Source organism: Rhopilema esculentum, chromosome 10 (genome assembly GCF_057945365.1).
Source record: "Rhopilema esculentum isolate cy_ngs chromosome 10, ASM5794536v1, whole genome shotgun sequence".
In the NCBI taxonomy this organism is placed as follows: Eukaryota; Metazoa; Cnidaria; class Scyphozoa; order Rhizostomeae; family Rhizostomatidae; genus Rhopilema; species Rhopilema esculentum.
Window position 1 is genome coordinate 13,951,433 of NC_142824.1, and position 14,347 is coordinate 13,965,779.

The following is a 14,347-nucleotide window of genomic DNA, read 5'->3' on the forward strand; positions in this document are numbered from 1 at the left end:
CCCAGTCAATGGTTGTATACTATCGACAACCTTCATAGAATCAATACTTCTTACGTATATCTCAAACCTACTTCAAGAAGTACAATCTTATCAAAAGGCTCACGGGAAAGGCTTTAACTGTCTTAGTGCAATTAAGTCGGAGATTCGGAACCCTTTAAGGCAAGATCCTTCTTAAAATGTAAGTAGAATCTTTGTGACCGCCGCCATCAAGCATTGATCTCCAAAGGATAGTTCAATGTAATATGATTGGCCAACTACATGTACATGATTAATGTGATTACAGGAAACAGTTGCGTAGAAGCCAAGGAACTTCGAGGTCATTGCTTGATAAATACACAAAGAACGGCAAATTTGGTAGACAATCCGACGAAAAACAAAATTTGATTCTGGACGGCACAGTGGTAAATAATAATTTGGTCACAGACGACACGACACACTTGTGGGTTTCGTTAGTCAGAGAATAATACAAAAATAGAACAAACGGCAAAAGTAGCCATCTTGTAATGTAATCAGCTTTGACAGACAATAGACAAATTTGGAGATGCTTTGTAACGAAAAAGAGCTAATGATGAGTTGTCTTTTTTAAAAAGGAGTAAAAACTTCACTTCAGGGAATGGAGAGACTCCAAAGGAAATCTTGGATAATTTTTCAAGTAGGAAATGGATTCAACGAGATTTGGCCATGGCGATGTTACTAGGTTCTATTGTTAGAGGGTTCAATTTTGTATCTTGGAAAGCGATACATTTGATCTGTTGAATATGACGTTACAGCCCAGTGTTATTGCTTGCAAGCCATCGAATGGTTTATTGCTCAGCAAGATCTGTGATCTCCCGTTGTTATTATTTCTTTTTTTTTGGGTTCTAACTGTGTCATCCAACCTTTAAATTGCCAGCCATCGAGTGGCTGATTGCTTAGCAAGGTCCGTGATCTTGCGCTATCATCATTTGTTATTTTTTTGGGTGCAAACTGTGTCATCCAACCTTTTTATTGCCAGCCTGCAAGTGGCTAAATGCTCAGCAAGGTCCGCGATCTTGCTGCCTGTCCTGTAAGTCTCCTGTTCTTTGTTCTGCTCTGCATTCTGATCCACTTCTTCTTCTCGCTTCCTTCATTCTGTGCTAGTCTTGTTTCGGCTGGTGGGTCATAGATTTCAAGTTCTAAGTAGGTCAGAAGGAAGGTAGTAGAGATCGGTGTCTGGTGGGAACACATCAAATGTGTTCAGTGGGCGGGAAAATGTTACCAGTGGTGACACCGACCTTAGAAATTAGTATTCTCCAGGCAGTACAAGGGCTTGTGCACCTAGCAAGCCCACTTCCTGGAATAAGGTTCTTTCTAGATAGTTAGCCACTATCAGGCACTAAGTAATATTTCATTTCTTAGCAACCGTTTTGGGGCAAATTGTTAATAATTTGAGATTTTGAATTAGCGACATTACTATTCAAAAGGGTAGGGATTAAAAAGGAGTAAAAACTTCACTTCAGGGAATAGAGAGACTCCAAAGGAAATCTTAGATAATTTTTCAAATAGGAAATGGTTTCAACGAGATTTGGCCATGGCGATATTACTGTGTTCTATTGCTAGAGGGTTCAATTTTGTATCCTGGAAAACGATACATTTGATCTTATGAATATAACGTTACACCAATATGCTTACACAGAGATTCTGTAACAAGATGAATCATAATACTGCAGATCTGTCTACTGGTAATTGGTAAAGTGCTTCTGGCATTAATGAAGCAGTCTGGAGATGAAGCAATAAACAAATTTCTAAACTAACTGCAATAAATTGTGCATATGAGAAATTGAAACCAGTGGAGCGGAAAGAATCCCCAAAGAGTTGATTAATAAAATCCAACCGTTTCCAATTGCTATCATCAACTTCCTTATCATATGTAACCAGATATTGCGTAATTAAATTTCAGAAAAGTACTCTGCTAAAGCAACCAGATTATGGGCAAAAATAAAAAGAAGAGAAAGGTGATGTTGTCATCGATTACTTGGAATACACGGCAAGTAATGAAAAGTTAAGTGCGTGTAAATGTTCGTTGTACACTCTGCTTGCAAAATTATGATAAAAATTCATTACTACTTTGTAAAATGAAAAAAAGGAAATTAAAAATTTAACTATTTATCCATACAGAATCAATTCAGACTAAGATAGACTTGTCTTATAGTCCAGAGGTTATCTTTACAAACAAAAAGCAGTTTCTTTAATTTTGGATCAGAACAAGAATGTATTTATGTTTGGTTGGCGATTTGCCACTTCGGCCTACAAGCATAAATTAAAAAAAACGCAAACTAATATGAACGGGCACCCCAAAACTGCAGACAAAGAGTGTTATCCAGAATATTGTTCATACGCTCAAAGACATGTACAACAAATCTCCAGAAAACTAGAAACTTCCTACACGGGGAAGTATCCCAAAAACCGCTAATCAACGTAAAACCAAGTGAACTTCTAGAGTCAGGAAAACATTACGGTCGCACGCTCCACGAAAAACAATAGACGCTCCTATGATAATCCCAAGCCACGCCCACTTTCTATTGTTTTGTGAGGAGGGTTTGCCTCCTGGGATGTTTTTGTCTGGAGGAAGGTTAACAACTTTTCTGGACTCTGTAAACTTCACACACGTTTTCTAAAACATCTAGGGTACATCAAGGTAAAATATCAAATTCCGTTGATGCTTTACAGCTTTCAATAAGTTGCAAATTATTAGCCATATTAAAAAAGCTACAATCTCATGAAGTTTTGGCTTTATTTTACATTTTAGGTGTTTACATATGCAGTGCTATAAAGATAACAGTCCTAAATGTTGAATCTAATTGGAGACATGGGCTCGAAAATTACATATGACGGAGAAATATTATGAAGTTAAAGAACCATTCAAAACCAAATACCCTGTCTGATCAGCAACAAGATAGAAATGTATTTCGAGCAGCTTTAGGCAAGATGTTCAACACAAACTCGCCACAAAACACAGATTTTTGTAGAAGGATCGCTGGCAAACGATTTGATTTAAAAAATTGATAATATCCTATAACATATCATAGCATGAATCAAAGAGATGACAAAAAGTTAAGATTGAAATGGATCACTTGTATATCAAAAATATCTACAGAATGCATATTTTAAATTTATGCATGAAGAAAAACTCAAGATAATGCAAGTTGCATAGATTGCTAGATATTTCTGGGATACAGGTGCAAAATATGGTATTAGCCGGCTAGAATCCATAGTTCGCTAATTAGATACAAAAAATTTGTTAAATAAGTATTGCTGTATGAAAGTGAAATCCATTTAAATGTAGTAATAGCAATACAGCATCTGTTATTCGTGGCCTGTACTGCCTATGTGTTTCGTTGCTACTGTCTAGATGTTTGCAGTATACAAACTATTAGCAGTTTAGCTGACTGATTGAGGCGCCGGGCTTGGCTGTTCCTCTGTGTTAGGTTGAAGTTCCATAACAAGGCTACAAGAAATGATTAAGCATGTTAGTAGATAAGAACAAAAACAAATTTGTCGAGCTCTGATCAAGGATATATTAAAAAACGCAAATCTTTGCTAAATTTAGAATCAATGAAGTTTCACAAAGAGATAAATTAATGGGGACTACAAGCAGACTAAGAATCGACCACTAGAGCATTCATGGTTTCAGGACAGGAAATTGTTTTGATTACACAGCGGATGAGCATCAACGGGACATGATGCTCGAAAGAGAATGATGGTTTTGGCAAGTGTTTAGATCCAACAGTTGAAGTCGACAAGTAGCAAAGACCTCGGAGGCAAATGTTTATTATGATTCATGCTGTAATTAGAGACATTTAGCTCATTTCAACAACATCTTTTTTATTTCATATTTGGAGGATTTTGGTAATTCAAATGTTTTTCTCAAAGCAACCCCTAAGCAGACAAATCAATAGGCTAGATTATGAATAGGCTAGATATGTATCTCGGACTAAAACTGCAAAACGATTAAGTCTGCAACATAACTTGAGCGGATTTATTATAAAACTGCCATCTTCTGCATACTCGTGTCTATTCTAAATAGATTTTAGAGCTGGATTCACAAAGAAAAATATAGCCCGACCATTTCAGAGAAGAATATAATTCGATTTAACAGAAGAAGAGAATTTTAAATGTTGAAAACTTTCAGTGGATATTACAGTGTAAATGATTTGTGAGTAGAGGCTCTCACGTGTCATTTTTAGAGTCACGTGTCATAGCCGATAACTTAGCTTTATATATAGTGGCATTCGACATCTCGGTGTGTACAATGAAACGGTTTTGAGTTGCAACTTCAAAACGGTTCGAAGTTGCAACTCTACGTCCCCTATTGAAACAATGCAACCCTACGTTCGAAGTAGCGACTGGTCAACTATAGTTTATGTTGATTTCATTTTATGAAGTTCTATAAGCCAAGAGATATCGGAAAATTCAATTTCACGTAGATATTAGATAGGGGCGACTATAAACTCAAAATTCGGTGGCTAGATAATAGGAATTTATTTTGCTGTTTTCAAAGTACCCTATTTAATAATTTTCTTAAAATACGGGATCATGGTACTTGGCCAATATCTTTGATGTCATTGTGAACCTTGATCACATCGGTTTAGAATAGAAAAACTGGAAGGTATCCTACAAAAATTACCGTTCTCCAAACATTGTTCGATGCTGAAGGCTAAACTAGGCTATATAGGAAGAGCTATACATGCTTTGGTGTACAGAATAGGACTGGCCATCAGAAAACCGTTGCCGAATGACCGTATTAAACGTGAAACGTGAAGATGTATCATTGAACAGTTCTAAGTCATTCAAACTCATAGACTGATTCATATATCCAATCTCATTACTTGGTTCTGATAACGATACATTAAGGTGCGTGTAAGATACAGATTTTTTTTAAGGATACTTTAACAAAGAGTAAAAATTTTTTACAGTTGACTAGCATGGATTTATAAATATATGTTGCCATGTGGCTATATGAACCATGAGCATTATCGAATATTATTCTCATATCATTCTAAAACTAAATTTTATAAAACTGCTAGGGTCACTTGCATAATTGATATAATGAAGCAGTACCCAAAAGGACTGGCTAAACCAAACTAACTCTAATGGAATGGAGGGTACCGATCGTAATAATACGAGTACAGTGCCTTAAGAAGGATGTAAATGCATTAATGAAAACTCTACGTACCAGTACAGAAAGCAGAAAAATGCAAGCAGATGGTATCCAAGTTTGACAAGTGATTCTTTCAAATGGATTTTCAGGCGATTTCTATTCAATATTTCTGAAGGATCATAAAATTCAGATCCATGTTTGGACATTGTCAATGCTCTAAAAATAAAAACAAATTCAGAAAAAGTTCAGGCTGATTGAGACTTTTTAACTAGCGGTAAAACGGCTTTTGATTTGGAAAAACTTTTTTTCCATAAAAACTTATATTTGAATTATATAGTAAATCTCACATCAGCAAAATACAGCTATAAGGTGTTGCGATAAACAAACAATTGGCTTTCCATTTCTAGCATTCACAGAAGTCAAATCACATCGTTCTAGACTTAGGTGAAGAATACTTTCGGCAACATTCGAGTATCCTCAAAGAGACAAAGATTACGTGAACGACAATGATAAATATACTTTAACTTGAGTTACTAAGGCTTTTGGATACAACTTAAAAAGCTGTCTTAGAAAATCATATTAATCAGTACATCAGTAAAATTTGAATGGGGTAGTTCTTGCATTTATGGCAACTTTTGAAAATAGCCTAAAACTCATTTTCTTTGATGAATGAATGGTTGAATAGATTTAGGCACTTAATGATAAACTGAGCGATTAATATTAAAAACCATCTGTCAACATATTACAGGCACTTTTTACTGCGAGTCCTTATGCAAAGGGCACCTGTTGGCATCCCCAATAATAGCTGTCAATATTTACAACATACCTGTAAACGACCCATACTGTCATTGGTAAACTCACAGCAATAGGGAACAAGTGCATGGTAGATAAGACGCCTAATGTCAATAGACCTTGTCCGATGATTTCAGGAACTATCACCTGAAAATACAAAACATTGAATGAGTAAAATAGCTATAAAGACATCCTTACAAAAAATTAATTAGTACCTTAGGTATTGTTACTTTACTGCATGGCAATTAAAAAAATATAAACAACCCAATAGAGCTCTAACCTGATATGATATTTATGCAAAGCACCATCTACAAAGATTCAGAATTTCAAAGAGGACTTTTTTTATCTTTGCTGCAATCCTTACAATATATATAAATTATTTCTTATATTATCCCTGACATAAATCTAGATTGTATTGCAAACCATGCACGTTTGCAGATTGCAGCTGATATTAGAATCTAAGCCTACAGGTGCATGATAAAAAAACACCTGCGTAATATAACATTTCAAATCTACCGTTCTTAAAATTTGAAACTAAACTATCAAAAATTCAAAAAGTACCAAAATTAGAAAAAATGCAGAAATAGCAAACTATAAAAGCTGAATTTTCAGTTCTTTTTGGGTAGAAGCTAAACTTCTGAGGCTTCTGTATCTGAACGTATTAGGGAGATCTTTGCAATCTTCACATCTTATAATAGGGAAAACTATTAGTTCTATTGAAACAGAAATTAAATTATGCAAAAGGAGAAGTTCTTTTGTAAGAGAAATGAAAGCACTTATTAACAATTCACTACCATTTAGCTCCAGCACTAGCTAACATTTTCTCTGGCTTTTATGAACATAGATTTTTGACTAAATCCAAAAACTAGCAGGCTTTTTTGGTATGTGGATGGTACTTTTGTCAATACTTTAGCTCAAAGCAGGAATACGACTCTTTCCACGGCAAACTAAATTGGTTGCAGCCTGCTCTTAAATCAACAATTGGTGCAAAATAACTCCTAGAGTTTTCTTGACATTTCTGTGTACAAAGAAGGAACTGAATTTAAAACCAGTGTTTATAGGAAGCCACAGCGTTTCCAAGGGAATGCATATGTTGAAAGTCCAAAGAAAAGGAAGATTGGCCTAAATAAAACCTTAGCACATGGGATGCTGAAAATTTGCCCTGCATATCTAAAATGCCATGAATTGGCAACATTTCACCCAAATTTGAAAGTCAAAGAAAAAGACCATAGCCAATTGTTTTTCCACTGTGAAGCCTTGTGGTCTATAGCACTAGATAGATGCTTCTTTCCATTCAAAGGATTGTGTTCCTACTGATCAGAAAAGTTTAGTTGTTTGTGAATTTTTGTGCTGCTGTGAAGCTCAGCATATAGATAGAATAAAACTAGTCAACAATTAGTTGATAGAATAAAACAGCATTTTCCCACGAGCATCAAGCAAAAAGTAGTTCCAAAAACTGCACAAATAAAATGCGATTTGACAATTGGTCGACATTTGCTAACAAATCCAGATTGTGAAAAAAATATAGCGGAGACAATTTAAAAATCACTGGGCAGACAAGGTTGTCTATTTATTTAGTAGTTGTAGAATCTCTGTTTATATTAAAAACATAAAATCGCAACTTGTGTAGATAGAAATTAAGTTTGGTTGATCCAAACCTGAATATATAACTTTTGATCCACAACCTTTTTATTTCTACAACTATCCAACACTTCTACTCTGAACACTGTCTGAAAAGAAGTACTTCAGTATGTTATGTTTCTGCTATTTTGTGCCATCATTAAATCTAATCCCATTAAAATTTCTAACTTATAATGATTTCTAGCTCCTAAATTTGCCATATATACAAAGCAAAGAACAAAATGCATAGTTGAGTATTTCAGCTGGTCAAAACTGGCCATTGAATAAAAATACAAATTAAGAAATAAATCATTGCAATAAGATAAACAAAAGTAACAAGGAATCTTACCTTATTGAGTCTATTGCAGCATGTTCTTGCATTTACATAATCACATTCTAAGTCAGAGAGATTAACAATCTGTTTTTCTTGTTAAAGAAATTGCAAAAGCAACTTTTCTCAAAAGTAAAAAAAAACAGATAAATTTGGAAAAAAAGAGAATAGTCTTAATCCCTTTGGGTCCATAAAAAAAATCAGGCAGCACAGACATAAAAAACTTTTATAGAAAATTTTTCATTTCCCATGAAACTCTAAAACTAGACAAAATTGGACAGCATATGGTCATCTAAAGCAAGGATGCAAAAAATGTACTATATTTGTCATGACTATGTATGCAAGATCTTATTAAAATCTGCAATACTCTGCAAACTTGGGCTCAAGAACATGAAAACAATCAGCAAGAACATGAAAACAATCAATCTAAGTTCAGTGCCTCCATAAAGTGCTAGATAAAAACCTGCCTCAAACAAATGAAGTCCAGAAAAAGTAAAACTGGCCAAAGAAAACCCATGATATAAACCAGGTCTACATAAATGAAACCTGCATTAACAAAGTGAAAAACTCCTTAAGAAAACGAAACCAACATGCAAAAAGCTGTATATTGAATTTCGGAAAAATGGGCGCGTTTCTCATCATGTCTTACTCTTGAGTCTTGAATAAACACCTCCTCATCATACCGGTTAATTTTTCAAAAAACTCCACCCATGACATAATCATTCCATATCAAAGACATGCTTATCTTTTGCTCTGTGCCTAAATTGTATAGGGTGCTCCATTCGCAAAGCACCTGCTTTTCTGTTTGTCATAAGGCTGGAATGTGACAATGTCTGTATTAATAAGGGCTTTTGATCTTGTTTATATTTGAAACAACTTGTAAAACCCTAACCATAGCAATTGCAGCATTCCATTGGTTGAAAATATTTTGTTTGCAACCCTAAATTTGCAACCCTGTGAAAGAATAGTTATATAGACACTAATTGCCAGATGATGCAAAAAATTGTTCTGAACCTCGTTAAAATTCCATAACTGCTGTTCAAAGGTCACAGGAGGATGTTGATGTACAAAAAAAATTGCAAAGAATTAGGCAAGTAGAAAATCAAAAGTTATGTAGATCCAGAAAGTTTCAGGCGTCTGTCTATATTTTTCACTGAGATATGGCACCCTTAAAGTTAATGGAATTTGACCATAAATCACTTGTTGAGGCCTGTACATGCATTTTCAAGGCACTGTTATAGATATCTTTATTTTTCATAGGCCTATGGAAATTACTAGTATGGTAAAGCTGTAGGTTGGCAGCAACAAAAAGAAAATTTCAGCTTCTCATTTTTCTTCTAGGATTGAGGAAAATACGGAGAAATAGTTCCGTCATTACTTTTTTTAAAAAAGTAGGTTATCTTTCAGCACATTTTACATGTTTATTTGTTGTGGGTAGTGGTAAAAACATCAACAATGGGCTTTGTATTGTTTATATCACTTGCTTGGGTTACAAAAGATGACCGGAAATGTGTGAATTGATGAAATATTTATTTCTCACAGTCTACCATCTGGTGCGAGCGATGAAACACCCACATGATTGAGTTGATTGATTGCTTGTGAAATTTTCCACCCACCAATCTTTTCCACACCCCCATCTATTCTACATTTGAGATTATATATCAACCAACTTTTTCGTTGTATCGAGATGATCATTATAAATTGCACTGCAGCCACAAAACAAGGACACCCTATGTCCATTAAATGTTCCCATATTTCTTTCAACCAATATCTTTGTTCCATCTGGAGAATACTTGCTGTCTGGTGATAATTACTTAATACTGAGACATTAATATTTTAATGTTGTTTGAAGTATGATATTTTAAAATTTCAAGTAAAATTTTTTATTAGAAACTAGGGCTGTCCACCGAAGGTCAAATAATCGGTATTTGGTTACCTGTTTCACTCTCCAGTTAGCTGAAGCCCAAAGCAAATATTCGGTTACAAGCGATTACTCAGTTGGAGAGGATCAATGCCAATAATCTCACTGTTGGAGGTAAAAACGGTTGTTCGAATAACCGTGGCTGATCAAATAGCTTTGACTATTCAAATGAATTGAATAACCATGACTGATTGAATGGCACTGACTGATCGAATAGCAAAATGACTGATTGAATAGTGTTGACTGGTCGAATCGAGAGATGTTTGTGGATACGGGCCTTCTTCAAATTTTGCAAACCTAAGGATAACAAAGCCAATAAAGCAAGATTGTAAGGGGGCAGGGGTGAGTGGAGAGTGGCTGGTGGGTGGGGGTCATTTTTCTCAGGAAATTTTGTGCTATAAAGCGCTTCACTTTTCAAAATGCTGGAAAACAACTCATTTTGAAAACTAGTTGTCATAAAGTTATGTTGTTGGTTTCACATTATTTTGATAGTGACTTTAGCCTTTCTGGCCATTGGAGTGACTAGTGCTAGGGAAGGGTAAAAAAGAGATTTCTTTTTGACAAAAGAATTATTTTGAAAATTCCTATGCAGCACAGAGGGAATATGAATAGGGCCAGTGGAAAAACAAAAAACTAATAGTTCTGACTTATCAAATAGTTATGACTAATTAGCTGTTGTTTATTTTCATCAAATTACAATACATATTCAGATTGCAGTTTATGACCACACTCTGCCACACCCATTTGGCCACACCCATTTGGCCACACCCATATTCGCCGAATAACCACCGAATATTCGTCAAATTTTAAACCGAATGACCGAGTAGGTATATCTTAAGGTTTGACAGCTCTATTAGAAACTGACTTTAGTAAATAAATTTTGTACTTTTCTTACGAGACTATAAAGGACTGTAATAAAACTCAAAAAGATCAAAAAGACCAAATTTCAAAAACGTTGGAAATTCTTCTTGAAAGATAGGGAAAGATTGTGCATTGGCGGCTACGGTTTTGTGTCTGCTAATCGATTTTGAAAATTCGACAGGAGCCGTACATATTTGACATGAGCCGTACAATTTGCATGAGCCGTACAGCTCCGGCCCTACATCGCTCTAATAATTATAATGAAATAATAATGTTATATACGTGTATAATGATATATAAAAATATCATAATTATAATTGAGCAAAACATTTCAAAGGATACACAAAATACTGCCATGAAAAGTAACACCACAGAATCTACCAGTGCAAAAATAAGTATGCTGATTTCGTAAGACATCTTAAATTCACCAATAAGTGCCTAGTCTTGAGTAATGAGACAGTTTACGAGACACATTCACTGCTCTTTATAAGGTATTTAGGCCAAGGCGCCTCCTTTTCCCTTGCTTCCTTGCGAGCCTTTCCTAGAAACCTCGTTATGGGATACTCAAAGAAACAAAACTAAAAGAATTAGGCCAAGTAGAAAGTATTTCCCTTTAAATGATAATTTTTCAACAGCAAGCCTGGTAGTCAAAGGTAAGTCGTTATTTATTTTTGTCTTATAAACAATGAATTTTGTTGCCCTTATTTTTCTGCATCTGCATGTCAAAAAAAGTCCCAAAAACTTAAAAATGATGAAATGGCAGAGGGCCAAAATGGCTGCTAGCAAAATTAATGTTCTGTCAATTATTTGGCATAACCTTTCCGTACGTATGAATTGTTGAGACTATTTAAGGGAGATATGATAGCCTCTGCCACTTGCCCGGCCTGTATAGCAGAACCCTAAAAAGTGGTGTTGAAAAGTGGAATATTGAGAAGGTAAACAATGAAAGACAGGGAATTGTTGTATTTGTTCTCTACCTGTTGAACTAGCCATCGTGGTGGATAAACGAGTTAGTAGAGGAATAAATACGCGATACTTAACGCCATTTTTATATTATATCAAGCGAACGAATAATAGAACACGAGGCAAGATCACAGGGTTACAAAGTTACATGGCCCAGTCCTCCTAACAACAACAACAAAATTTGTAACTATGATTAAAAACTAAAGTTTAATACTTAACACCCCCACTTAAACTTTATGTAGTAATTATATAATTATAAATTCTAGTTAATTAAGAACAACAAAACGCAGTGTTATCAAATAGTTCAAGTTTATATTCCCATCATTACTGCAATAAATTTCTTGAGCTTGAAACTGGCAATTGGCTTTGTAAAGACATCTGCAATGTTCTTCGCTGTTGGAACATAAATCAGATCCATAATACCTTCTGAAACTATTGATCTAACAAAATGATATTTTATGTCTATATGTTTTGATCTTTGATGCACCATAGCATTTTTAGCTAGAGCTATTGCACTTTGGTTATCACAATGCAGTACAAACTTGTCATATAAAGTAGAGTTTGTCATGTCTTTCAATAACTGCATTAAGAATATTGCTTCCTGTGTTGCTTCTGCTAAGGCCATATACTCAGCCTCGCAGGTAGATAGAGCAATTGTTCTTTGTTTTCTACTTTTCCAGGATATCATGGGTCCGCTGCTTACTAACTGGTATGCATAGCCAGTAATGCTTCTTCTGTCTTCAGAATTAGCCCAATCTGCATCACAATATCCGAATAAATGCATTTCGTCTTTAGATTTGTGGAATATCAATTTCTGATTCATTGTTCCTTTCAGGTAACGTAATACATGTTTTGCCATGGTCTCATCAGCTGAAGTAGGGTTTGCCATGTGTTGTGCTAATTTGGTGACAACATAGCACAAATCAGGTCTAGTTGAAGTCATGATATATATCAAGCTTCCAACTATCTTTCTATACAACTTGGAATCAGTTGGATCAGATGTATTTTCATTTGCCTTGTATGAACTTTCACAAGGAGTACTTCTTGTCTTGCAATCTGTCATGTGAAATCTTTCAAGCACTCTCTTAATATATTCAGTTTGATTCATTGTAATTTGGTTACCTTCTCTGCTGAACTGTATGCCTAAAAACCATCCAATTTCTCCTAGGTCTTTCATCTTGAATTTTTGGCAAAGAAAACTTTTTACTTCATTGAGTGAAGACATGTTGCTGCTGGCAATGATAATATCATCTACCCATACAATGATTATTATCATCGTGCCCCCAGTGTTCTTAGTGTATACACAAGGATCTGCAAGGGACTGTGTGAACTTATCATTGATTAACTGAGAGTGAAGAAATGTGTTCCAATTTCTCCCACTTTGCTTCAACCCATATAAGGATTTGTTTAATTTCCAAACTAATCGTTCACCCTTTTCACCATTCACCGTATATCCCTCTGGTTGTTCTACATATACCTCACAGTCAATTGGTGCATTCAAATATGCAGTTTTAACATCCATCTGATGTACAATGAGATTGTTTTGGCTGGCAAGTTGCATTAGCATCCTTATTGAAGTTATTCTAGCTGTTGGTGAAAAAGTTTCATTGTAGTCTACATCTTGAGTTTGAGAATAACCTTTTGCAACATACCTGGCTTTATATTTTAAGTCATTGTTGGGGCCAATTTTCTTAGCATAAACCCATCTTCCTCCAACTAATGTTTTCTCCTCAGGCAATTTAACAAGATCAAATGTTTGATTATCTTTCAGTGCACACATTTCTTCCTGCATAGCAGTCTTCCAGTGACTTGCTTCACTAGAAACTAATGCCTCGTCGTAGGTTGTTGGCATTTCATCCATACACATAGCATAACAAAAGTCAACTGTATAACCAATATCATCTGATTCAGTTACATAGTCCTTGAAATATTTTGGCTGTTTGCGTTCTCTTGTTGGGTATCTCCTTTCGTGTCCCTTTCTCTGGCTGTCTTCACCTGTAGGGTCTAACTGAGCAGACTGTTCAACTGTTTCCTGCAATTCAACCTTTTCATCTTGGTCAGGTTGTCTCTCTCTTCTTATAACTATGTCTTCTGTGTCAATGGCCTGTTCATACGAACTTGTACTGAATTTCACACATCGCACTTTCCTAATATTGCCACTATTTGGAAAGTAAATCAAGTAAGCAGGACTGTTTTTGTCATACCCAATAAATATGCCTTTCTCACTTCTGGCATCTAACTTTGTCTTGTTCTGTTTATATGCAAAGCACACAGAGCCAAAAGTATTCATATTACCAATGTTAGGTTTATGGCCTGTGAATGCCTCCACTGCTGTCTTCTCTGTTCTTGGATTATAGCACCTATTCCTCACATATACTGCTGTCATCACAGCATATACCCATAGTGACTTTGGCAGTGTAGATTCCAATAACAGACACCTTGCCATATCAAAAATGGATCTCCAGGACCTTTCCACTGTTCCATTCTGGTGAGGAGAATAAGGTGCACTCATTTCCTGTTTTATTTTATTCTCTATCAATAGCTGTTTAAACTTCTCACTTGTGAATTCTCCTCCATTGTCACATCTCATCCTCTTAACTGTTCCATAGACTGCAACATCTGCTAAGAATTTCTCCATTGCATGAATGGCATCATTCTTTCCTTTCAGAAAGTACACCATGATCAGACTTGAGTAATCATCTACAATGGACATCACATATCTGAAGCCATTTCTGTCTGC

At 35.4% G+C, this 14,347-nt stretch overlaps 2 protein-coding genes across 2 annotated transcripts in view; one reads left to right on the top strand and one right to left on the bottom strand.

Moving 5' to 3' along the window:
• On the bottom strand, positions 1–11,184 carry LOC148959414 (protein cornichon homolog 4-like). Its single transcript, XM_089110411.1, has 5 exons — positions 10,987–11,184; positions 7,881–7,949; positions 5,946–6,058; positions 5,195–5,335; positions 1–3,466 (listed from the first exon to the last, which is right to left on the bottom strand). Exons 1-5 carry the CDS (start codon positions 11,059–11,061, stop codon positions 3,400–3,402), a joined length of 465 nt encoding a protein of 154 aa, XP_088966537.1. The 5' UTR covers positions 11,062–11,184; the 3' UTR covers positions 1–3,399.
• LOC148959415 (uncharacterized) overlaps positions 11,157–14,347 on the top strand; it is a 9,691-nt gene continuing 6,500 nt past the window's right edge. Inside the window, exon 1 of the mRNA XM_089110412.1 lies at positions 11,157–11,297. The gene's annotated coding sequence lies outside the window, so the exon portion shown is untranslated. The remainder of the gene's footprint in view (positions 11,298–14,347) is intronic.